A 27807-nucleotide genomic window follows, 5' to 3' on the forward strand; every position below is an offset into this window, starting at 1 on the left:
TCTGTTGTTACATGGACACCATAAATTGGTGTTTTGTTTCGTACCAAGCTTTTATTTTGACTATGTTATCTTCACATTTGTATATTGAATGCAGCAAACCACATCATAAGATGTGAAGCTGTAAGTATTCATGCTTTAATATTACTCTCAGGATGGTGAATTTTTTGTATCCAATATTATACCTTTTATTTATTTATATAACTATCTTTTTCAGAGATAATTTGGTGTAATGATACAGTCATTGCATCAAAATGTATTGATAAATTTAATATGAAAATATTCCTACAGGATGTGAGGCTTTGTGGTGGTTCAGATGCTGCTATTATACCCATTGGTATGATTCACTATTGATTCTTTTTCACCTGCATAAGGTTATCGTGCCATAAATCTAGCTGATATGAATCCACTAATCATTGGTACAGGTTTGGGAGGTTTTGTGGCATGCAAAGCCCTATCATAGAGGAATACAGACTCTACCAAAGCTTTACGCCCTTGGGACATTGTAATACAACAAAAATCCTGCTCATTCTTGCTGCTACTCACCATGTTTTTGTATTGCTGATCTTTCAACATTTTTTAGTTTTGAAACAATACAACTATAATTATAATGAGATTTGATGAGAAAGTCTTGTATCCTTTCTCGTAATCTGAACAGAATAGTTTATTAAAAACTAACATTTCAATGGTCACAAATATAACTTTTCTTTTTTTATCACAAAAATTCTGTCTTCTATGGATATGAGCTATGGAAAATTTAGTTTTTCTTATTAGGCTGTTTATGATATTCCAGAACCGAGATGGATTTGTCATGGGGGAAGGAGCTGGAGTTTTACTTTTGGAAGACTTGGAGCATGCAAAGGTACAGGAAATCTGATCTAATAATTTTAGGACATAACATCCCTTATGAAATGACATTGCATGTTTTGATATTATTACTGAAGACTTGTGCATGTAATTTATTTCGTTTAGTGCATCCTTCAGTTCCTTTAAATAGTATTAAAGGACTTCATACATCTGTTCTCTCTTGTATTAGGATTGATTTTTAGGCTGCTTGTCATAAAAATTCACCTGTTACTTCTCACGTCAAATCTGCACTGGACATTTGTCTTGCAACTGAATCAAATGCATCTCTTTTATATTGCAAAAAACCTAATCGATCATTAAATAGGTGGAGCTAGAGGCTCATATTAGGTCTTGATTGAGAAGGTGGAGAGAAACCCGAAATGAATGAGGGGGCAATGAAAGCACCAAAGAAAATGGTGAATGATATAGTAAGGAGTTGTCTTCTTGTACCTACATTTTGTAGTCATTTTTTTTTAAATCAAAATAGGGTTGAAACTTTGAATTATATGGAATATGAATACCTGATACAATGATACATCTATTTGGCCATAGGGTAACTTATAGTTGAAGAGGAACTGTTGTGCAACCTTATTAGTAAAGGAATGATATCATCTTACTAGTGCTAAAATAAAAGAGAATAAGGAGTATAAAAGAGAATAAGGATTATAATCATCTTATGGTGTTGTTTTGTGGTTCATCATTGAAATGTAAGATTCTAATCTATCTTTCTGTTGCTTTCAGGTTCTTTCTCTAGGTCAGTAGTGAATTTCATGGCTGGTTGTCAAACTGTAGAATCTAATATTGTGATGTCTGTAGTTGTGTTCTTAACCCTGGAATTCATCACTCCCCTTTTTCGTTACACTCCAAATGCCATTCTTTCTTCAATCATCATTTCTGCTGTCATCAACCTTGTGGACTATCAGGAAACTATTTTGATTTGGAAGATTGATAAATTTGATTTTGTTGCTTGCATGGGAGCATTCTTTGGTGTTGTTTTTTGCCACTGTTGAGATAGGACTTCTAATTGCTGTAAGTACTAAATATTAACTAATGTATGCTTAGTTATCTTATCCTTTCAAAATGTGAAGTAGTTTCTACTGGTCAATATTTATGGCAGGTTTTTATATCTTTTGCAAAGATTCTACTACAATTTACAAGGCCTAGAACTTGTATCTTGGGGAACATTCCTAGAACAACTATGTATAAAAACATCCATCAATACCCAGAAGCTAGTAAGGTTCCAGGTGTACTTATTGTGAGAGTTGATTCTGCAATATATTTCTCCAACCCCAATTTTGTCAAAGAAAGGTAGAAGATGTGTTCGTTCTTTCTTTCAAATTGACATATTTTGCATAAACATTGTTTAATATCCCTCTTCTAATCTACAAAAGGATTTGAAAGTGATGGGATCTCACTCTTTCAGGATACTAAGATGGTTAATTGATGGATGAAGAAGAACAAGGTAAAAGAGACTACCAAACAAGAATCCAATTTTTGATTGTTGAAATGTCACGTGAGTGTCCCTATTGTCTACCTTGGTTTTTGTCTGATTTTTATATGAAGCAAGAACATACTGTTCTGGTTTGTTAGTTTTCTATAAGCATTAACTTATAATTTGTGTTCTTTGTGCAGCCGTTACTGACATAGACACCAGTGGCATCCATGCCCTTGAAGAGTTCTTTTAATGAGGATTTTAACTCTGCCTTTTGTATATTTCTGCTAATATTTTCCATCCTCTAAGCTGTGAATATTCTGAATCATTTACGTTTAGGTTGTAAACAAGCACCATCTGATATTTGTTAGCAGTGCTGGTAATAGTGGGCCAGCATTGAGCACCATCTGATATTTGTTAACATTTTGAAATTATTTACGAGTTTAATATTATTTATTTAGTATTTTTTATATTAATATCTCAAGTTTAATAAATATAATGTAAAGAAAATAGGTTATAGTAAAGAAAAATGGTATAAACTATTGTAGTTAGTCAGTTTTTCTTTTAAGCTTGTGTATGAAATTGCGGCGGTTTTGTAACCGCCGCAAAATTGTCAGCTTGATTTGCGGCAGTTGTGCCAGCGGTTCATTAGTACTGCCGCAAAATCAAATCTCCACCCCCTAATACACGACGTTTGGCGAAGCGCTAGTATGTCATTTTGCGGCGGTTTTAAACCGCCGCAAATCCATAAATAAACCGCCGCAAATTCCCAATTCTCTTGTAGTGGGGTGGAGGAATCATCCAAATTTTGGGTGGAGGGACCAACCTCAGAGACCTCAGAATTTCAACAATAATTCTCATGGCAGCTTTCAACAGAACAATCACAATAACCGCCAATTTCAGTCTCAGCAGCAACAACCACCTCAGCAGGCAAACTCTAAATCCTAAGAAGATTCTAATTGGGAGATGATGAGGAGTTTTATGCAGGAAACCAGAGCCTCCATTAGAAACTTAGAGGTGCAAATGGGCCAACTGAGCAAGCAAATACCTGAGAGGTTTGCAAGTACATTTCCAGGTGATACAGTGGTGAACCCAAGAGAAGATTGCAAGGTTATTCAATTGAGAAGTGGTAAAACAGCTGGTTCTGAGACAAGGACCAATGAAGAGCTAGTTGAAAAGAAAGCTCCAGAGGAGAAGAAGGAAGAAGTGGAACACGCCCCTCCAAAGCGTGCGGACAACCCGTTCCCTGACTCTCTTGACACGTATCCTACATTGCCAAAGGCTCCTGAATACAAGCCAAAAATGCCATATCTTCAGAGACTTCAGAAGGTTTCCAAAGAAAAGCAGTTCTCTAAATTTTTAGATGTCTTCAAGAAGCTACAGATCAATATTCCTTTTGCAGAGGCTCTTGAGCAGATCCCCCTTTATGCTAAATTTATGAAAGAATTGTTGACTAACAAGAGGAATTGGAAGGAGCAAGAAACCGTGGTGTTAACCGAGGAATGCAGTGCTATTATTCAACATAAACTTCCTGAGAAAATGCAAGATCCAGGGAGTTTTGTGATTCCTTGCACCATTGGAGATGTCACCATTCAGAGAGCTTTATGTGACCTTGGAGCTAGCATCAATCTCATGCCACTTTCAATGATGAAAAAGCTTCAAATTGAGGAGGTAAAACCCACTCGTATTTCTCTTCAACTTGCTGATCTTTCTATTAAATTACCTATGGGTGTTGTTGAGGATTTACTTGTGAAAGTAGAACCATTTATTTTTCCTGATGATTTTGTTATATTAGACATGGAAAAGGAGGTAAAATTCTCTATTATTCTTGGTAGACCCTTTTTAGCTACAGGTAGAGCTCTGATTGATGTGCAAAAGGGTGAATTAACCCTGAGGGTCAATAAAGAACAGGTGGTCTTTAATGTTTTTTAAGCTCTCAAGCACCCTAATTATTCTGAAGGGTGTATGAGAATTGATGTGGTTGAACCGCTTGTTCAAGAAGTACTGGAAGCTGAGGTACTTGATGACATTCTGGATCCTATTCTTGAATATGAGTTAGTTGAAGTTGATGATTCACCACCCCAGAAGGCTATGGTTCACACGCCTAAAGCAGAGGAGGAAGCTCCCAAGCTTGAGCTCAAACCTTTACCTCCTTCTCTGAAATATGTGTTCTTGGGTGGAAATGATTCCTATCCAGTGATTATTAGCTCTTCTTTGAAGCCTGAAGAGGAAGAGGCACTTTTTTCAGTGCTTAGGAGCCATAAAACAGCTATTGGGTGGACCATTAGTGACTTGAAGGGGATTAGTCCAACCAAGTGCATGCACAAGATCCTCCTTGAAGATGATGCTAAACCAGTTGTGCAACCACAAAGGAGACTCAATCCAACTATAAAAGATGTGGTCCAAAAAAGGTAATGAAATTATGGGAAGCATGTATTATTTACCCTATTTCTGACAGTCCTTGGGTAAGTCCTGTGCAGGTAGTTCCCAAGAAAGGAGGGATGACAATGATCAAGAATGAAGAGAATGAGCTTATTCCTACAAGAACAGTCACAGGATGGAGAATGTGTATAGACTATAGGAGGCTCAACACTGCTACCAGGAAGGATCACTTCCCCCTGCCTCTCATTGATCAGATGCTTGAGAGGTTAGCTGGTCATGCTTTTTACTGTTTTCTAGATGGATATTCTGGATATAATCAAATTGCAGTGGACCCTCAAGATCAAGAGAAGATAGCATTCACATGCCCCTTTGGAGTATTTACCTACAAGAGAATGCCTTTTGGACTTTGCAATGCTCCAGCAACTTTTCAGAGGTGTATGCTTTCAATTTTTTCTGATATGGTTGAAAAGTTCATTGAGGTATTTATGGATGACTTTTCTATTTTTGGTAATTCTTTTGAATCTTGTCTTAAGCATTTATCTCTTGTCTTGAAATGGTGTCAAGAATCAAACCTTGTTTTAAATTGGGAAAAATGTCATTTTATGGTTACAAAAGGTATTGTCCTTGGACACCAGATTTCAAGTAAGGGAATTGAGGTTGATAGAGCAAAGGTGGAGGTAATTAAAAAATTACCACCACCAACTAATGTTAAGGCAGTCAGGAGTTTCTTAGGTCATGCAGGATTTTATAGAAGATTTATAAAGGATTTTTCTAAAATTGCTAAACCTTTAAGCAACCTGTTAGTTGCTGATGTTCCTTTTGTTTTTTATTCTGATTGTCTGCATGCTTTTGAAACTCTGAAAGCAAACCTTACCTCTACTCCCATTATAGCTCCCCCTGACTGGGATTTACCATTTGAGTTGATGTGTGATGCCAGTGACTTTGCTATAGGAGCTGTTTTAGGACAGAGGCATGGTAAGCTTGTACATGTTATTTACTATGCCAGTCGTGTGCTAAATGATGCCCAAAAGAATTACACAACTACAGAAAAGGAATTATTAGCTGTTGTGTATACTATTGATAAGTTTAAGTCCTATTTACTTGGTTCTAAGGTTATTATTTATACTGATCATGCTGCTTTGAAGTACCTTCAAACCAAGATTAATCAGATGGGTGTTGCTTCTTCAGGAGTTTGATATTGAGATAAAAGACAGGAAAGGGTCAGAAAATCAAGTAGCTGACCATCTCTCCAGAATTGAGCCTGAAGCAGGAGTACAACCATCCACAGCTGTGACTGAGACATTTCCAGATGAGCAATTATTCCTCATTCAGCAGGCTCCATGGTTTGCAGACATTGCAAATTATAAGGCCATGAATTTTATTCCAAGGGAGTATAGTAGGCAACAAGTGAAGAAGCTATTGACTGATGCAAAGTACTACATTTGGGAGGAACCATACCTTTTTAAAAGGTGTTCAGATGGTATCATCCGGAGATGCGTCCCAGATGAAAAAAAAATAGTAGATTCTTTGGCACTGTCATGGTTCTGAGTATGGAGGCCACTTTGGTGGTGAAAGGATAGCTACAAAAGTCCTTCAGAGCAGGTTTTACTGGCCGACTCTCTTCAGAGACTCAAGAGCATTTGTGAAGCACTGTGACAGATGTGAAAAAGCCACAAATCTCCCTGCCAACCATGAAATGCCACAGCAGGGGATTCTTGAGGTTGAGTTGTTTGATGTGTGGGGTATTGATTTCATGGGACCTTTCCTACCCTCACATTCAAACAACTATATTCTAGTGGCAGTTGATTATATGTCCAAGTGGGTGGAAGCTGTGGCTCTAACCACCAATGATGCCAAGGTGGTAATGAGCTTTCTTCAGAGATATATCTTTAGCCGGTTTGGTGTCCCAAGGACACTCATTAGTGATGGTGGAAGCCACTTCTACAACAGACAGCTGGACTCTCTTCTGCAGAGATATGGAGTTTGTCATAAAGTGGCAACCCCCTATCACCCTTAGACAAGTGGACAGGTTGAAGTTTCCAACAGGGAACTTAAGCGGATTTTAGAGAAGACCGTCAGTGTTTCAAGAAATGACTGGTCTAGGAAGCTTGATGATGCTCTCTGGGCATACCGGACAGTTTACAAGACTCCTATTGGCATGTCCCCTTATCAGTTGGTCTATGGCAAAGCCTGTCACTTACCAGTTGAGTTGGAACATAGAGCTTACTAGGCAATCCGATATCTGAATCTTGATTCAGAAGCTGCAGGAATCAAGCGAATGCTTCAGTTGAATGAGCTTGATGAATTCAGATGTTCAGCCTATGAGAATGCCAAGCTCTATAAGGAGAGAACCAAGTTACTGCATGATAAGAAGATTGCCATCAGAGTCTTTGAGCCAGGACAGAGAGTGCTTCTGTATAATTCAAGGCTCAAACTCTTTCCCAGAAAGCTGAAATCCCGGTGGTCAGGACCATTTGTGGTTACCAGAGCTTCACCATTCTTTCCCGGAAAGCTAAAATCTTGGTGGTCAGGACCGTTTGTAGTTACCAGAGCTTCACCATATGGTTATGTGGAAATACAGGAGGAGAATTCTGACAGAAAATTTACAGTAAATGGCCAGAGGTTGAAACACTATCTTGGAGGCGAGATCGATTGCCAGAGGTCCGCTCATCTGCTGAATTAGCAGAACTGACCGTCAAGCTACTGACGTTAAAGAAGCGCTTGTCGGAAGGCAACCGGATAATTTTGTATCCTTAGTTATTTTTCGTAGTAGTAGTTTTAGTACTTATTTGATCTTTTATTGAGTTTTTACTGTTTTTCTGATCATGCAGCTATTTTATAACAGGAACCGAACACTCCAGGCGACACACACACACATATTTAAAAAAACGAGCACACGACGTGCAAGCATCGCTGACGCGTACGCGTCATATGTGTGTGCGTGAAAAATAAAATTGGCCAGAGAGTTGAGCAGGAGTGGGGCTGGAACCATGCTGGGCGCATAAGCCGCATCACGCGTACGAGTCCCTGACGCGTGCGCGTCGTTTGCGCAATTGGCCACCCACGCGTATGTGTCCCTGACGTATACGCGTGACCTTGAAATATTAACGTAAATGGGTGCATGGCATAGAGTTATGATGGCTTGGGGCTGGAAGTGTGCTAGAGGCACAAAGTTGATCACGCGTACGCGTCCCTGACGCGTGCGCGTCCTTCCCCAAACAGCTGTCCACGCGTGCGCGTGGATGACGCGCACATGTCGTCTGAAAATTTTGATTCCCAGTGCGCGAGCAGAGAGTTGTGCGTGCATGCGGCCGCCTTCGCGTGATTCGCACAAACCAGGTCCACGCGTACGCGTCCCTGACGCGTATGCGTCGCTTGAAATAAGCGCGATCCACGCATACGCGTGCCTTACGAGTACGCGTCGCGTACGACGCCCAAATTAAACCCCCCAGCGCCTGATTTCAATTCATCCACCCCCCAATCCTCATTCTCTCTTATTCATTTATCCTTTTATTATTCTTTCCTCATAATATTTGTTTTTGTTTTAAGTTCTTCTTTGCTTGAGGACAAGCAAACCTTTAAGTTTGGTGTTGTCGTTTCGCTTATGGCTTTTCTGCTTATTTTAATAGCACAAAAGGGAGATGAGTGTTCTTCATGGAGGAATGAGATGGCCACCAGCATAACTAAGGTGGTTGAGTTCCTTTCATTCTATTTCTCTTCTGTTCTTATTTTATTGTTTTCTGTTTTTTGTTGCTTTGATTGCCTGCATGATCTTCAGTATTTTTAGTTTTTAGAATTAGATTCATTATGTTATATGTCTCATGTACCACTCACTAAACTTGAATCTAAAAAGAAAAAGAAAAAGAAGTGATATATTGCATGAGAAATTGAGTTTATATTGAAGAGTAGTCTTATTCACTTAAATGTGGTGGTATTTTCTGTGATTCTGAATGCATGACATGAACAGTGCATATTTAAAATTGAATCAAAGAATATTAATGTACAAGGAACAGGGATTTAGAGAATTATTATGACTTCTCTGAAACAAACAAAAACTTAATCCTTGAAGCAAAAGAAACAGCATGAAAAAAAGAAGCAAGGTCCAAGGCTCTGAGCATCAATGACTAGGGAGGTCAGACATGATTAAAAGCTCAAAGAGTTGTTTCCCTAGTTATATGCTTGTGGTGTTCTTGTGTCAAGTAATCCTTGAGACAAAACATTTAGAGTCAAGACCAATTGCAATTAGAAGAGTATGCCAAAGGCTTTGAGCACCACTGTCTGGGAGTAGCTGAAAGAAAAATCAAAAACTCCAAAAAGATTTTCCCAATTAAGTGCTTGTGGTGTTTCTGTGTCAAGTAAAGCTTGAGACAAAACATTTAAAGTCATGGCTAGACTCAAGGTGCAAAGCACCAAAGAAAAGAAAAAAAAAAGCTGTGTTCAAGGGTTAAATTTAGTTACAAAATATCAGAGAATTCATAATATTATCCGAATTCTAATTCCGAATGACACTGACATCCTTCTGATTCAAAGGAGAGTGAGATGCCAAAACTATTCAGGATTGCAGTTGTAAACCCCACTATAAGAAGAGATATGAGCTTAATCAAACTCTCCTTCTCATGCAAATTCACATTCTAAGCCTATATTAGTTTGGTTGCTTGAGGACAAGTAACAATTTAAGTTTGGTGTTGTGATGCGTGAGCATCTTTCCTATCTTTTTCTAGTGAATTTGCACTTAATTTGTTAAGTTTTATCAAGAATTAATTATCTTTTAGCCACTATGGATGCTACTTTAAGTCTTGTGCAATTTTATTCATTTTAAGTAGCATTCGGATGGATTTGATAGAGTTTCTGCAGAGAAAGAGAAGAAACCAATGAGCTTACCAGCGAGGAGCAACGCGTGCGCGTGCCTGACGCGTACGCGTGATTAAGAGCTATCCATGGCGACGCGTGCGCGTACCTGACGCGTACGCATGAAAATTGAAGTTGCTCAGTGACGCGTGCACGTACCAGATGCGTACGCGTGACACGCGAAAAAGACCATCGACGCGTACGCGTGACTGACGCGTACGCGTGATATGCGTGACATGCAAAAAACGCAGAAAACGCTGGGGACGATTTCAGGCCGAGTTTCGACCCAGTTTTCGGCCCAGAAACACAGACTAGAGCCAGGGGATAGCAAAGATTCAGATTCACACAAGAATGGTTATACCCACTCCAAGTTAGGCGTGGACCTGCGAAGCAAGTGGTCTCCATCCATCAATTGAAGACATGTTGATTGCTTTAATTAATTCTGATTTAAAACTTTAATTTTATTATAAAAGAGGAAAATATATTATTTTAGTTTTAGAAGATAGATTTTAAATTAATTAGGATTAGATAAAAAAGGGAATTCCAACAGGGTGATTCGAACACAACATTATTCCATTCACAATTTACAGTTTTTGAGAATCCTTATTTTCTCTCAGAACCATGAGCAACTAAACCTCCACTGTTAAGGTTAGGAGCTCTGTCTATTGTATGGATTGATTTTATTGTTTTTCTATTTTAATTCATGTTTTGATTTATATTTAAGAATTGTTTTCGTTCTTTATTTTATGAAATTGGGTGGAACGGAAGTATGACCCTCTTTCTAATTGAGTTTTTGTATAACTTGGAAAAGCTCTTTACTTGAACTGCAGCTTGAAAACAACTCCCAAATTTTTAGTTTATCTGAATTTAACAGGATACGTGACATATAATCCTTTTATATTTGGGTAATTAGGATTTTTGTGGCATATAACTAGAATTGAACTTCACCCCCTAATTAGAATTAATTAACCAAGGAATTGGTTGTTGATGAATTTTAGAGGAGACTAGGAATGTCTAAGGAATTAGGGTCTAGTCACATATAGTTGCCATGAATTAAATCTTACATGATTAAAATAAATTAATAAGAAAAGTCAATCCGGAAAATAGATAACTCTGAAGCCTTAATTGTTTCTCAATATTTTATTCCCCACTTGTTTACTTGTCTTTCCTTAATATTCTTGCTATTGTTTAATGTCTTTGAACTCTCAAACACTATTTTCTATTTGCCTAACTAAGTAAATTAATCAACCATTGTTGTTTAGCCTTTCAATCCTCATGGGATCGACCCTCACTCACCTGAGGCATTACTTGGTACGACCCAGTGCACTTGCCGGTTAGTTTGTGGGTTATAAACACCGCACCATCGGTTAGGCATACCCTTAAAAATTTGAGTTAAACTATATTTGAATAATATATATTTTAAGTTGATATATGCTAACAAATTTGCTGCAATAATAGTTGTTATGTTAATGTTCAAATTTGTAGGAACTTCATGAATGGGGATTACTGTATGAGAAAAAATTTGGGTATGTTTTTGTGACATGTGTAGCTGGTAGGACCTCTGAAGACATACTTGCTGAATTAAAGGTTAAAAATAAATATCTAGCATAGAAAGTGCATCATATAGAAACAGTATGCTTTACAAAAAAGACCATGAACTATACATTTTATTATGATGCAGACGCACTTTAGAAACATGCATGTTGTTGAGTTGGATATTGCTTCAAAAGAGAAAATTACAGAGCTTCTTTTCAAGAAATTTATCCAAACTATCGACAAAGGAGATGGTAGTTGTTAATTTTTTTTTATTTAGTTTTAAATTTTTCTTACCATTTTAACGCACCTTTTTTTTCTTAATTACTAGCTAATGACCTGTGAGTTATCATTTTCTTTTGAGTAGACTTAGATTGTTGTATGTATGTTGATATTTTCAGTGTCAGCAGAATATTCAGGCGAAATAGTTAATGACACTCTAGATGGGACAAACACTGATTCGGAAGACGATTTGATGCTATCTCCTCCGGTGGAATTGACATCTTCATGTAGTTTGAGCTCAATAAGATTTCGAATGAATACAATGAAATTTTATACACCCAACAAAGAGAAGATGATGTACATGCTGCAAAAAGGAGCTTCAATCTGAACAAAAAGCCATGTTTTGGAGATGACTTATCATATCCGTTATCACGTGAAAGCGGTAGATTTGTGACTGGGTATTTCTGGCCAGGTCAATACGATGTTGAAGAGAAATTTTGGCTCATTACGTGTTTGTCTACTTTAAGAATTCTGATCTTTATGCTCTATTGAACTTTGTTTTGACTTTATAAATCCAGACATTGACTTGATTTTTTCTTTAACATTTATGTTCGAATGCAAACTTAAAATGCGCTGATAGTACATGAGGAAACCTAATTCGTAAATTTGTGCACATTATTGATCAATATATGTTTTTTAATTCAATAATAATTTTTTACGTAATACAAATATGAAAATGTAAGTAATGCATTAAGTAACAGTGTTTGAAACATATTTTTTAAAAAAAAATAGTGAGAACTTAAGTAGATTTTACACGGCAATGTTTAAACATAAAAATTCGAGATAAAAACATATTGCGCCGGTTGGGAGAAAGCCGCTGCTAACAGAGTATCTAGTATTGACTGCTTCATTAACCGCCGCAAAATAGACATTTTGCGGCAGTTAAAGCAAAACCGTTGCAAAATAAGAAGCTTTTAGAATCCCCTCCCCAATCCGTCACACCAACCGCTAAATCCCCACCGCTATCTGCCGCATTTCTTTATAGTGTGTGTTGAGAGTTAAAAAGTTGCCTAGCCAAGTCAAGTTTGGGTTGAAGCTTGATTTGTCCTTAATAAAATTAGGTTAAATTCTTGGAAATTGGTGTATGTAATACTTGAAAAGATAATGAAAATTCTACCAATGTTATGATGGAGAGTGGATGTAGATTGCATTCCACAAGGTAGCTGAACCAGGACACTATTAGAAAATTAGTTATTACAGACGGATATTTTCGACAGATTTTATCCCACGAAAATATAGACAGAATTTGCGAGAGATTTTTGTTGGAAACAAAAAAATGAATTAGCATAAATTACAGACGAAAAAGAGAATCCGTCGATAATTCTGTCGGAAAAATTAATTTTTTTGTAGGAAATAGTTACCGACAGAAAATTCGTCTGTAATTAAATGAACAAAAATACTACGTTTTATTAAATTATGTAATTTAAAATATTCTATCGAAATTATTAAAATAAATTTGCTTTACAAGCTCCTCCTCATTTCACATATCTCTTCCCCGCGCCTCCACAACCATCCCCTCCAAGTGCTCCATCGGTGGCGCCTCTCAGCCTTGCACCGCCATCGCACCTTGCGCCGCCGTCACACACTCACACCCAACTTCCATTGCACTGAACTTCCATCGCCCCAAAACTCCGTCACACCTCTTTCCCGGCTCTTTTCTGTGTGTTGCTCGCGTCATTCCCTTTCGAACCCTAATACGCATTTCCCCGCCACCGTCTTTGTCACCTCCGTCTTTATCGCCTTCACCTTCTCCTGCAGTCCTGCATTCACTCTTTCTACCTTTCCGATGTCGCTCTCGAGATTTTTAAACCATACGTCTTCCATTTCTCTATTTCTTTCTGAGATTCACACTCTTCTTTCCCTTATTCGAATTTATGCGCTACTTGTTTTAATTTCTCGATCAAAGTTATTCTCACAGAAATCACTAGTGCATTTCTCGCCGTGTGTTGCTCAATTGATGCGTTTCTCTCTTTGATCTCGCCTCAGGCGTGCAGGTAACCCTAATATTCTTTCTCTTCTATTGCTATTTTCTTGTTCTAGTTCCTATGTTCTATTTTCTTTCATTCACTTCAATCGGTAATAAGACATAGTGATTAGTTTATTTTATTCGAAATTGCTAGGTTTTGGACTTTTGGAGAAGGATTTTCTACAAAGGGAACTTAAATATTAAGGTTTAATTACTCTGCTAGTCCTTATAGTTTCGCAAAATTATCAATTAGGTCCCTATAATTTTTTTTCTTTTAATTGAGTCATTGCACCAAATTTTTTTTTAATTGGGTCCCTACACTTTTTTTCTTTTATTTAGGTCTCTGTACCAATTCTTTTTTTTTTAGTTGGGTCCTTATAAAATTAAGCTAATTATATTAAGAGGGACTTAATTGAAAAAAAAATTTGCTGCAGGGACCCAATTAAAAAGAAAAAAAGTATAGGGACCTAATTGAAAATTTTATGAAATTATAAGGACCAACAGAGTAATTAAACCAAATATTAATCATCTGATGCTTAATCCACTCATAATTACTAAAAATTGTTGATTCGTAGCTAAAATTGTTTTGAATTTCTTACTATTCATACTTTGAAGCCGTGCATGTTCTGTATATGCTGCTCATTGTTTGTAACTTATGTTTGTAGAATGAGAAATGTGAAAGAATGGTTAAAGCAAGTCGTAAAGTAACAATGAACAGCAAAAAAAAGTCATATTTCAAGTTCAGAGGTTAGTTATCGCTTTTCCATTCTTCTTTGTTTGTTTCTCTCTTGGGCCTTGTGGAATGATTGGGTGGATATTTTAGGATCTTCAACTAATTCAAGGGCTGACTCGAATCAGCTAAATTACATAAACATGATTGATATGCGGCCTTTGTTTTGATTATTTTTGCCAATGCTTTATTATATATACTTTCAATTAATCATCTGACTCAACTTCTCATTTTGTTCCTTGGATTTACTACTATGATTGTATTTTCTATTACCAGTAAGTTTATCTTAATAATCATATTATCCTCATATTCATACTTTATACATATCCCTTGCTTTCCTTTGTTCTTTAATTAATATGTGAATAGCATGAGTATATATATATAAGAAATGTGAAACCAAAATCTACTTGTGATGGCTACTGATTCACTCTTTCATGTAATGTTGATCTTTTTTATATTATTGGCAATACTTTATTTTAATGTCTTAACTAGGATGAGTAAGTATAATAAAGAGGAAGTACTTCAGAAAGCTGAAAAGGATCTAGCAACAGTGACAAATTAGCACATGTCTCAATTAGTCAAAGAATTGCAGGGTACTGATTTTTGGAAGCTACGACGAGCATACTCACCTGGGGTATGATTAATGTAACTTTTTTATTGGTTGAGGACAAAAATACTTTCATCTGATACATGCCTTTGGTGAACAAGAGTATGTTGAAGCAGCTACTTTCTGCGGTTTCTGTAAAAATGGAATGCTTTTGACGCTTGACGAGATAAAAAAGTGAGTTATTTATGCTGTTAATAGAATATTAGTAAATATAACACATATACTAATATCATATAACAATATGTTGCCATTCAAAGAGATTATTACAAGTGCTTGATTTGTTTGTAATGAATATAACCAATTATGTTGGCCTTCTTTTAAATACAGTTATATGATTTTTATAGAACATGAAGTATGCTTTAAACCAAATTGTGATTTTTCCCCACGCTGTTTTTTGAAGGTGCTGAACATTTTCTTACAGCTTGCAGATTTGATTGGAGAACTGATGCGTCTGGCTATTTGTAGGATATCAGATGGTAAGCTTGAATTCGCTTAAAAGATATGCAGATTTGCATGCGATATATACAGGGAGCTTACACTTGTAGTGCCCATATGGATGATAGTCATGATATGAAGACAAAGATGGAAATAATGCTCCAAAGTATCATGAAAATAGAGAATGGTAATGTTAGCAACACTAAAAATTTCATTCTATAAACTTTTATACCTTAAATTTAAAGTCTTGCTTGACTCACGAAGAGAGTAATATAACAATTAATGGAGAAAAAAAAGGTTAAAATACTTTTTGGGGTCATTTTATTATAGTTCCAATGTATTTTCAGTTAGGTCCTTAAAATTTAGAAGTTTGTAATGAAGTCTTATATTATATAAAAGTTTTCAATTAAGGTCCTATAATTTGAAGAAAACCTTGGAGCAATGGTTAAGTTATCTCCATGTGACCTCAAAGTCACTAGTTTACCTGATGCAATTATCAAGATCAGGTTAGACTACCTACATTATTCTTTTTTTTTGTGCTGTCTTTTTTCGGACTTTATGTTAATGTGGAATGCTTGTATGCCGTGCTGCGCTTTTTTAGGGACCTATATTATAAAAATTTATGTAAGGTAGCATAATTAATTACTTATGTAAATTTATGAAGTTTATGTTATCTTCTTTTCCTGTTAGGAATACAACGACACTTTATTGATTAGCTATACTTTGCCATGTTGACCAACTGCTCAAGGTATGACGTAATTGCAACTTATTTGCATTCGAAGTATTTCTTTTTTTTTTTTTCTTTTTGATTTTTTTAGGCTTTAATTCATAACTTTTACTAATATGTTAATATTTTTGTCACTTAGAACTACTTCAACTGTCAGCATTTCAGTTGCTGCTACTCCTCCTCCCAAATTGCCATCTGAAATTATAGGGAAGACTATGGAAGAGGTACGTGATGCATTCCTATTCTTTTCCATAATGTTCCCTATTTTGTGTGCATTTGGCTTAGAAAATTGAATTAATTGATAAGTTAAATAATGAACTGCACTTTTATTGAGTGATGAACACGACTTACTGGAATATATTGACAAGAATTGGAATATTACATAGATGATAAACTTATTTCAAATGGATTTAGTGCAAAACCTCCTCGATCGACACTCCTGATGAATGGTGCTGATGTCTATGAGGCTGACACTAAATGGTGGGTGAGAAGGGTTGCTTACTATAAACATTCTCTGAACATTAAGTTGGGAACTCCAGCCATACGAAATGTGATGGACATGAATGCATTGTTTGGGAGTTTTGTGGCAGCACTAAAATATGATCCTGTGTGGGTTATAAATGTATTACCAGCCTGCAAGCCATCAAGTCTTGATGTGGTCTTTGACACAGGTCTTATAGGAGTCTATCATAATTGGTAAGTTCTATGCTCAGAATTTCATGTATTTTCACTTAAGGGGATATCGGAAAGAGCCTTTGGAGTTCAATATTTTGTCTTCTATAGTGTGGCAAATCTGCAAACCTTTCGTAGTAAATGTCTTAATGATAATTATTATTATTATCCGTCTTTCTGAAAAATAACTCAAGTACATCTATACTCTAACTTGTTTTGTTTCTTTAATTAGGACCCTTCTTTTTGGCAAAAATTTTCATTATCATTAACATGTATTACAATTTTCAACGGGTTAGTGTTTTGGATTTGAGACGTTTTGTTATTGTTCTCAGGTGTGAACCTTTCTCAAAAGATCCATCTTCTGGCAAAAGAAGGTACGGTCATCATAGCCTCTTGTTTTATCTATTGTTTCCCAGTTGTGATGACGCATTCTAGGGAACAGCGTGATGTGATTTAAATTTTAATCGACTAATAACTGCCTCAACTAACTTTTGGCTATTGCTGTCTGATGCTCCTATCTTTGTACATATCTCTTTTCCTATCCAAAATCAAAGTGTTTTATATCATTAATTTGGATGCATATTTTAAATTCTTAAAATTCAAAACGAAAGTAAAAACAGATGATCTACTTCTGCAACTTGGTTACGTTAGTTTGAATAGTTAGACATTTGTAGGGCTTTGGTGCACGAATTATAAATCACACTTTTCACAACTCGTACCACTAACCAGCAAGTGCACTGGGTCGTCCAAGTAATACCTTACGTAAGTAAGGGTCGATCCCACAGAGATTGTCGGCTTGAAGCAAGCTATGGTTATTTTGTAATTCTTAGTCAGGAAATCAATGATAAGAGTGATTATATTTATGAAAAGTAAAAAAGCATAAATTAAATAGTACTTGTTATGCAGTAATAGAGAATAGATTGAGGATTTGGAGATGCTCTGTCTTTCGAATCTCTGCTTTCCTACTGTCTTCTTCTTCACACACGCAAGGCCCTTTCCATGGCAAGCTGTATGTTGGTGGATCACCGTTGTCAATGGCTACCATCCGTCCTCTCAGTGAAAATGGTCCAAATGCGCTGTCACCACACGGCTAATCATCTGTCGGTTCTCACTCGTGTTGGAATAGGATCCATTGATCCTTTTGCGCCTGTCACTACGCCCGGCACTCGTGAGTTTGAAGCTCGTCACAGTCATCCCATCCCAGATCCTACTCGGAATACCATAGACAAGGTTTAGACTTTTCGGATCTCAGGAATGGCCGCCAATAGTCCTAGCCTATACCACGAAGACTCTGATCATGAACCAAGAGGCTAAGAGATACACACTCAATCTAAGGTAGAACGGAAGTGGTTGTTAGGCACGCGTTCATAGGTTGAAAATGATGAAGAGTGTCACGGATCATCACATTCATCACGGTTAAGTACAAGCGAGTATCTTAGAATAGAAACAAGCGTGATTGAATAGAGAACAGAAGTAATTGCATTAATTCATCGAGACACAGCAGAGCTCCTCACCCCCAACCATGGGGTTTAGAGACTCATGCCGTCAGAAATACAATATGAAATGTGTAAAAAAATGTCATGAGGTCCAAAATAAATCTCTAAAAGTTGTTTAAATACTAAACTAGTAACATAGGTTTATAGAAAATGAGTAAACTACGATAGATAGTGCAGAAATCCACTTCCAGGACCCACTTGGTATGTGCTGGGGCTGAGACTTGAGCTTTACACGTGCCTAGGCTGTTTCTGGAGTTAAACACCAGGTTGTAACCTGTTTTGGGCGTTTAACTCCAACTTGTAACCTGTTTCTGGCGTTTAACGCCAGAATGGAACATGGAACTGGCGTTAAACGCCAGTTTACGTCATTTATCTTTGAGCAAAGTATGGACTATTATATATTGCTGGAAAGCCCTGGATGTCTAATTTCCAACGCAGTTGAGATCGCACCATTTGGACTCCTGTAGCTCCAGAAAATCCATTTCGAGTGCAGGGAGGTCAGAATCCAACAGCATCTGCAGTCCTTTGTCAGCCTCTGAATAAGATTTTTGCTCAGGTCCCTCAATTTCAGCCAGAAAATACCTGAAATCACAGAAAAATACACAAACTCATAGTAAAGTCCAGAAATGTGAATTTTGCTTAAAAACTAATAAAAATATACTAAAAACTAACTAAATCATACTAAAAACTATCTAAAAATAATGCCAAAAAGCGTATAAATTATCTGCTCATCAGGCTTGCCTTGATAAAAACACATAAAACGTTAATTGTTCTAGCTGGAATGATTTGATAAAAAATACAATATGGATCAACTTGTGTTGTTTACTGAATTGTTAGTTCCGAGATGCCTTGAGTGTCTGTTTCCTACAAGGTCATCTAGCTCGGAAGTGAACTCATAAATCGTTTAGGTCTCCAAAATCGAGTTTACGAGTTGAATTCAATGATCCAAGTTTACTTAAACTCCAGTAGTTTAAGGTGAACATTTAAGTTTGATAACCACATTCTTAGGTTGAACTTAAATCTCAATCTGTTAAGGTGCTAAATGATAATCTATTAATCATAGTTTGTATCAATGATGGGCCACTCTATTTGCTTCATTGCAGATGTAACCTTATTGATTTGATGGTGGAGATCGACCGAATATTGCAGCCAGAAGGAACTGTTGTAGTGAGGGATTCCCCTGAAGCCATTGACAAAGTAGCTCGCATTGCTCGCACAGTGAGGTGGAGGCCTACCATATACGATAAAGAACCCGAATCACATGGCAGAGATAAAATCCTAGTTGCAACCAAGACCTTCTGGAAGCTAGCTCTAATTCTCATAGTAGATCTCATTGACAACTTTGTAATTTAGGTGAAATTTTTTCTTTTTTCTCACTGTTTTGAGGCTAAGTGTTTCAAAGCTATCTTTTGTACATCAAAGGCATTAGGTTTTCAGTGTTTATATAAAGGAGAAAGTCAGGTGGATATGAGAGAACTAAAAAGATGTAAAGACTGGGGATAAAGATCAAATAGGTTTCATTTTTTCTTGTCATCAGAGGTTTCATTTTTTCTATAAATGAGTAAAATTCGTGATTTACATATTTACTGATATTGCTAATTTTTAGAAGCATATCAAATTCAATAATAAGCAATCAACTTTTTTGGATTGGGGATATTTTGTATGAAAATAGGTTTATTTTGCAATGAAAAAATCTAAAAAATATACTGTTTTACCTTACTTACGGATTTACAGACGGATTTTTCGTCTGTATTTAGATTTGAAAATGCTTTCCTAGGTTCCAATTATCGACAAAAAATCTGTCGAAAAATTTGACACTAGTTACCGACAAAAAAATTTGTCGATAACGGAAAAAAATCTGTTGGTAAATTACTGACAGAAAATCCGTCGAAAAATTTGACGTTTTAGCGCGAAAGAGGGGGACGATTACCAAGGGAAATTCTATCAGTAACGAAAAAAATCTGTCGGTAAATTACCGACGGAAAAAAATCTGTCGGTAAATAATTTTCGACGAAGCTTTTACAGAGGGACGAAATCCGTCGGTAACCAAAAATCCGTCTATAATAAAGACCAAATATGTCTGTAATAAGTAATTTTCTAGTTGTGGGAGATATGGCTGTGTCATCTTCTTCTTTTCTATCATGATTCTATTTTTTACGATTTATGAGACAAAATAAAATTGTCTCTTACATAATCAATCTCGCAGACAAAACAAAAACAAAGTTTCATTTTCTAGTTTGAGGAGTTATTATTCAAGATTAAAAGAATGTCATAAATTCAACTCTCTCCTCTCTAGACTAACAAGAATCTTCGGTAACGACTTTAGTTGGGGGGAAAAGAATGAAATTTATAATCATCTAATAATTAAGTAAGGGATTTTAAAGAGATTACATTGTGTGGGTTCATCGTAACAACAGGATAAGTCACATCGGTATTAATTCAAAAGAAATTGAAATCCAGCAAAAATTTGTCGATGACATTGAAGGATTGCTAAACGAGAAAATATGTGAAAATATGCTCTCGTTAAGTAGTTATCAATTTTCTTGTTTTCTTATAACGATAGCCATGCAATAAGAGGAATGCTAGGAGGTCAGCAACTTTTGTGATTTGTAGCTATCAAATAGTCATCAATGATGGTTTTAATGGTGTGAGATTTTATCTAATGGCTCACTTTTCTTTGTTGGTTACATGCTGGTCAGAATTTAACAAAGTTGCTGGTCCCCTAGACTTTTCCATGCAATAACTATCCGAAAATTCGGCCACCACAAAGGTCTTGGAGATTGTCGCTCCGACAACCTTATCCTTAAAGGACACTTTCTACACTTTATGGTCCTCTGCCCTAAACACATCCGTCGTATCCACTGTATGCACTCTAAGATAATTACCTTGAACCACCTTTTCCTCTCCTCACACCGTTCTCTCCACTAGTATCATTATATTACTTTGTTAAAACTAAAGTATTTGTAATAGTTATTTCCTGTGACACAAGCCTAAATAATTACATTAGCATGTTTAGGCGTAATTACTAATTACATATCCAATTTGCATATATATAAATTAAAACTTTGAAGTGAAATGTAAGTAATCATTATATTTGAGTAGTTTTTAGCAATAATATGACAATCACAGGCTATCTTTATTAGTTTCAAGCAACAATTAACAATGTACGTACTCTATAACTCATCTCTTGATTTTTAGTAAAATTGTGCAAAGATTGTTACACCTAAGGATTAAGATGCATGAGGAAAGAATAAAAAAACAAAAATTTGTGTTATTTAATTAGTTTAACTGCCAAGTATATTTAGTTACACTTTAACATGCTAATTTTGGTGCATATAGGAAATAACTGCAGCTTTTGCGATAAATCACCAGATCCGCTGGTTGTCTTATAGTAGATTTTTACTTTTAAATATAATTCAATTCTTGTTTATTCACACCATGTATGTGCTTTATATAGTAATATACCAAATATTATTCTCTAATGTTAAAACTTTATAAGGTTTTACATGTTCAAGTTTTATCTATCCTTAACAAATTGAGATAATACTTAATTTAGTTCCTCAATTTGCAAGCAAACTTTACTTTAGTTCTTTAAGTTTTAGTTACTTCTATTTAGTTTCTAAACTTTGCGAATGTTAATCATCTTAGTTCCTAGAATAATTTGACACAAAAATGTTAACCAAACATTAACGTAGTGGATATCGCGTTGGACTCGATGTCGTTTCAAATAACCTCAAAAAAACATAAGTAGTATTTATTAAAATTTTTTCTCCTAAAACAAATAATAATTATTTGACATTGTTTTTGGACTATTTGAATGCTAAAATTAAAACGATGTCGTTTTACAAGTTTCAACACAATATTTGATTATCTATATCAGTATTTTATTAATGTTTTTGTGCCGAAAATTATTTAACTAATGTAAATTATATTTGTAAAGTTTAAAAATTAAATAAAAACAATTAAAACTTCAAAGATTAAATTAAAACTCACATGAAAATTTAAGAACCAAATAATATTAACTTTAGCAAATTATATCTTATCCGACAGGCCAAACTGGTTAACATAATAATTTCTACCTCCTAAGTTCATTTAATTTATCGACCTATTGTGCTAAAAAAACCAATACAAACAAAATATATTTGTGAAAACACCTATTTATTTGACCGATAATATTAAAGAGATAAATATATAATTATATTTAATAATAATTAAAGAATTTAAAATAAAATAAGTAATAATTAAAAAAATAAAATAAAATAATTTAAAATTATTTTAGATTAATTTTTTATTATATTATCTGTCAATGTTATTGTTAGAGGAATGTTAGGGGACCAGCAATTTTGTGATTTGTAGCTATCAAATAGCCATCAATGATAGTTTTAATGGTGTGAGATTAGTGTGAGACTTCATTCAATAGCTTACTTTTCTTTGCTGACTAGCCAGAATTTAACAAAGTTGCTGGCCCCCTAGACTTTTCCTTGTTGTTATTTGACAGGTAGCTAGCCCTAGAGGCTTATTGTTCGCAACTCGGGGCTGCATTAGCCATAAGCATCATCTTATGTAATGTAAAATGGACTTGAATCAAAGTAAAAAGGAAAAAAGATACTTCCGACTTTCAGCAAGTCATGATTTCCATTTTCCAAACCATATGTACCAAAATGCCTTTCAAGAGTACAACACATAATGGGCCATGAAGAAACGTGGCACGTGCACTGTTTGTTCATGGATAGGAACCAAACAAGTTAACATACAATTCATGAATCATGAGCACCAAATTGAAAGAAATTTCCATTTATATGATATATATAGAAGGTACGTGAGTTACTTTAATAATTTAGATTCGTCAGTGTACAATTAATCTGGACCTACGTTTAGAGTAGAACCTGTTTATTGATCATCCTAAACAATGTAGTTATAATTAAAAGCTTACAATTATTGTCTCTACAATTTTGGACGAAAATGTATTCCTTCATCATATCCTCTCATGGCAAAACAAAATCTAAATCTAGGCGGTAACTAATGTGTGTTTAATTTGAAAACTGAGCTGGGTTACTGAGTTAAGCTAAAGCAAAGTGGGAATGACAATGTTAATAAGAAAAATATTGAGTATTCATCAATTTCGTTCCAGAGATTATAAGTTTAACTCAATTCAATATGTAATTTTTTTGGCAACTACTCAAATGAAGATGACAAAAATATCTTTTTATAAAGATGCTTTGTTAAAAAGTGTAATTTATTTATTTAGCCACACTTTAAATAAAGACAACACTTTTATAAATATCAAAATCTAACCATTCAATCTATCATCCAAAGGTCAAAAGAGAATATTTTCACATGAAAACAATTATAAAGTCTTTATTATAGTATCCACCAATTTTTTTAGAATATATCATTTAGTTTAACATGCAGCACATACTTTGACGGTTCCGACTGAAAGATGTTATGAATATATAAAAAGCGAAAGTTAGGTCATTAATATTTTTTTATTTGTTTTGTATTTGAGGTAATATTACCTAATTTTTATTTCTTTTCCTACTAAAAGTTTTGGTGCTTTAACATTTTCTATGTATAAAATCATAATTTTCAAGAGAAGTATTGTTTAAGGACAATACGACGACACCTAACAAATAAACAACTGACCCCTGACTTTATTATTTTAAGATAATGCAATCCCTTAAAAAGTATGTCAAAAACAACAGAAATTAATAGATTTTATAGCAATTTTATTTGTAATATGTGGAGTTTTTTAACCCTTCATAAACTTATTAGTAAATTTAATTTTAAAACAATAATTCACTGATTATCTGGTGGAAAATAATTATTGCTGAAAATAACGTCACAAAAAAAAAATAACTGTAACATAAAGACCTTTCAAAAAAAATATCAAACAAGAAATGGAAGAAGAAAATGATAGTGTTAATGGTGTTTGTGGTAAAAGAGATAATAATAGTAATAAGAAAGGTTGACACAATCGACGTAGCACATGTAGAAGTTATAATGATGAAGATGACCGAAACGGTGGTATAGCATGCAGTAAGACCATCTCCAGTAGGGAACTCATTCCAATTCCTATTTATGGCCCACCTGTCATAAAAAGTAACTACACATCAGCTTTTGCGTCATAAACAATAAATAGGAACTCAAAGCATCTCTCTCTTCTCCATTAGGAGGAACTAACTTTAGTCCCTATTGTGGTCCCACTTAATTAATTAATTAAAATATTTAAAATTAATATAATTAATTTTTTTCAATAATATTATTTAAATTTATAAATTTAAAAATAATTCATTATTAAAAGATATTAATATTAAATAAATTCATATATAATAATAATACACAATATATAATTCGAGATTATACTAATTTATAGTTTTGTGTTTACAACTGCTAATTTTAATAATATTATTAACATTTTAAATTTTAAAAATAAAAATAACCAACTCAACTAAAAATTATTTTATAAAGTATAAAAATTAAATTTATTTTTTAATGTAAGTAAATTTAATTAATTATAATTTAATATAATAATATAAATAATATTCAATATTAATTATAATATAAATAATTAATATAAATTATTAATTAAATAAAAATATAATTATTTAATATAATTTTTATTATAATTATTATTAATTTAATTATTTAATTATTTCAGATTTTATATTATTATTTTTTTATAATAACTTGCCAAATGGCAAGTTATTATTGGTTAATTTGAGTCCCTGCTTAGAGGGACTCTCTTACCTTGATCCTTGTGTGGGAACTCATTCCTTCTCTCCTCCAATGGTTAGAGTTCCTATATATCAGAAAAAAGTCAAAGAGGAACTCACCATTGGAGGTACTCTAATAGCACATGTATGAAAAAAGTTTTTAATAATTACAAGTACCTCTTGAATCATCTATCCAAACATTAAATATTTGCTTCTTAAACAAAAAAAAAATCCTTTAAGAATGATAAATAAATAAAAAAAACTTTTTTTATGCGCTTACTATTTTTTCTGTGTTGGAGAAGGATGTGTATCATAAAATGATGTGAAAAGAAAAGTTATTTATTTTGGTAAATAAATCAGACTCTCCAATTTAATTAATATCAATTAAAAAAATGTTATATCAAAAAGTAATACCAATTTTTTAATAACAATGGATTATATATATATTTGATCAATATAAAAAAAATTAGCCTTTTGTATGTATTTTGAAAAAAAAACGGTGTAGTGTCGTTTATTAGCTTACTTCTAATAATGGATCTTATTTTAATATAAGGAAAAGTCTAGGGACCAACAATTTTATTAAATTCTAGCCAGTATGTAATAAGCCAAAGAAAAGTGAGTCATTGGATGAAATCTCACACTAATCTCACACTATTAAAATCATCATCATTAAAGGCTACTTGATAGCTACAAATCACAAAAGTTGCTGGCCCCTAGTACTCCTATTTCATATAAAATAAAATTGGGAGCCACTCAAATAAAGACGCCTAAAACGTCTTTTTTTAAAGATATTTTTTAATAATTAAAATTTAACACATATAATCGATTAAATCGTGTTATTTTTATCAAAATTAGACTAGACAAATTGATTTGAGCGAAAAAATGGTGAATCAAATTTTGAACTGGTCTAAATTAATATGATTTTTTACAGAAAATGACTACAATACCCTGGTACGCGGAATCGTGATTACACTTTAATAATTTTTGAAGGTAGGTGGAGTTTATGAGGTAGGTTTATGGGGAAGAATGGATGGATGTGAGTGGTGAAGAGGTGATGGGGAAGAGAGTTTGAGGTGATTGGTGAAGGATTTTTGGGGAAGAGTGTTTATGGGGTTGTGTGAAAGAAAGTGGTGAGAAGAAGTGAGTGGAGGTAGGTGGGGATCCTGTGGGGTCCATAGATCCTGAGTGGATCCTGTGGAGTCCACAGATCCTGAGTGGATCCTGTGGGGTCCACAGATCCTGAGTGGATCCTGTGGGGTCCATAGATCCTGAGGTGTTCAAGGATTTACATCCCTGCACCCATTAGGCATGTAAAAATGCCTTTGCACACAACTCTGGGCGTTCAGCGCCAGGTTGGTGGCCATTTTGGGCGTTCAACGCCCATTTGTGTGCCATTTCTGGCGTTGAATGCCAGAGAACCATGCCTGTTCTGGCGTTCAGCGCCCAGAAGCTGCCCATTTTGGGCGTTCAGCGCTAGAACCATGCTTTGTTCTGGTGCTGAACGCCAGACAGATGCTCCTCCAGGGTGTGATTTTTCTTCTGCTGTTTTTGATTCCGTTTTTAATTTTTATATTTATTTTGTGACTCCACATGATCATGAACCTATAAAGACATATAATTAAGAAAAATATAGTTAGATAAATAAAAATTGGGTTGCCTCCCAACAAGCGCTTCTTTAATGTCAATAGCTTGACAGTGGGCTCTCATGGAGCCTCACAGATGTTCAGAGCATTGTTGAAACTCTCCAACACCAAACTTAGAGTTTGGTTGTGGCCTTCCAACACCAAACTTAGAGTTTGACTGTGGGGGCTTGGGTTGACTCTGCTTTGAGAGAAGCTTTTCATGCTTCCTCTCCATGGTTGCAGAGGGAGATCCTTGAGTTTTAAACACAAGGGAGTCCTTATTCCATTGAAGGACTATTTTTCCTCTGTCCACATCAATCACAGCTCTTGCTGTGGCCAAGAAAGGTCTTCCTAGGATGATGGATTCATCCTCTTCCTTTCCAGTATCCAGGACTATGAAATCAGCAGGGATGTAAAGGCCTTCAACCTTTACTAACACGTCCTCTACTTGTCCATATGCCTGTTTTCTTGAATTGTCTGCCATCTCTAATGAGATTTTAGTAGCTTGCACCCCATAGATTCCCAGTTTCTCTATTACAGAGAGGGACATGGGTTTATTCCTGAACCAAGGTCACACAGAGCCTTAAAGATCATGGTGCCTATGGTACAAGGTATTATGAACTTTCCAGGATCCTGTCTCTTCTGAGGCAATGTCAGTTGATCCAGATTACTTAGTTCATTGATGAACAAGGGAGGTTCAACTTCCCAAGTATCAATACCAAATTATTTGGCATTCAGCTTCATGATTGCACCAAGGAACTTGGCAGCTTGCTCTTCAGTAACATCCTTATTCTCTTCAGAAGAGAAATACTCATCAGAGCTCATGAAAGGCATAAGGAGGTTCAATGGAATCTCTATGGTCTCTAGATGAGCCTCAGAGTCCTTTGGTTCCTCAGAGGGAAGCTCCTTATTGGTCACTGGACATCCCAGGAAGTCTTCCTCCTTGGGATTTACATCCTCCTCTCCTTCTTTGGGTTCGGCCATGGTGCTTATGTCAATGGCCTTGCACTCTTCTTTTGGGTTCTCTTCTGTATTGCTTGGGAGAGTACTAGGAGGGATTTTAGTGATCCTCTTACTCAGCTGGCCCACTTGTGCTTCCAAATTTCTAATGGAAGACCTTGTTTCATTCATGAAACTCACAGTGGCCTTGGACAGATCAGAGACTAAGTTTGCCAAATTAGAAGTATTTTGTTCAGAGTTCTCTGTCTGTTGCTGAGTGGATGATGGAAAAGGTTTATTATTGTTAAACCTATTTCTTCCACCATTATTAAAGCCTTGTTGAGGCTTTTGATCCTTCCATGAGAAATTGGGATGATTTCTCCATGATGAGTTATAGGTGTTTTCCTAAGGTTTACCTAAGTAATTCACCTCTGCTATTGCAGGGTTCTCAGGATCATAAGCTTCTTCTTCATAAGAAGCCTCTTGAGTACTGTTGGATGCAGCTTGCATTCCATTCAGACTCTGAGAAATCATATTGACTTGCTGAGTTAATACTTTGTTCTGAGCCAATATGGCATTT

General features: G+C 35.2%; 1 protein-coding gene and 2 long non-coding RNA genes across 4 annotated transcripts; all 3 read left to right on the forward strand.

The window, feature by feature from the left end:
• Positions 315-859, forward strand: LOC110270686. The gene is made up of 2 exons (XR_002360329.1): positions 315-502; positions 791-859. It is a non-coding gene; the product is annotated as an uncharacterized LOC110270686 (long non-coding RNA).
• Positions 13904-17058, forward strand: LOC110271107. Of its 2 annotated transcripts, XR_002361255.1 has the most exons (7): positions 13904-14033; positions 14509-14797; positions 15045-15245; positions 15749-15806; positions 15925-16009; positions 16200-16481; positions 16790-17058. It is a non-coding gene; the product is annotated as an uncharacterized LOC110271107 (long non-coding RNA). The 2 variants fall into 2 exon arrangements; XR_002361254.1 differs by lacking the exon at positions 16790-17058 and having other exon boundaries at positions 16200-16610.
• On the forward strand, positions 18760-19426 carry LOC110270687 (probable methyltransferase PMT13). Its single transcript, XM_021120186.1, has 2 exons — positions 18760-18928; positions 19057-19426. Exons 1-2 carry the CDS (start codon positions 18894-18896, stop codon positions 19304-19306), a joined length of 285 nt encoding a protein of 94 aa, XP_020975845.1. The 5' UTR covers positions 18760-18893; the 3' UTR covers positions 19307-19426.

Source organism: Arachis ipaensis, chromosome B04, assembly GCF_000816755.2.
Source record: "Arachis ipaensis cultivar K30076 chromosome B04, Araip1.1, whole genome shotgun sequence".
NCBI classification, from domain to species: domain Eukaryota; kingdom Viridiplantae; phylum Streptophyta; class Magnoliopsida; order Fabales; family Fabaceae; genus Arachis; species Arachis ipaensis.

Bases quoted from the DNA above. Each gene is read 5' to 3' on its own strand.
- LOC110270687 (XM_021120186.1), top strand. From the start codon at position 18,894: ATGATCCAAGTTTACTTAAACTCCAGTAGTTTAAG. The intron at 18,929-19,056 runs GTGAACATTTAA...GCTTCATTGCAG, and splicing joins TTAAACTCCAGTAGTTTAAG to ATGTAACCTTATTGATTTGA.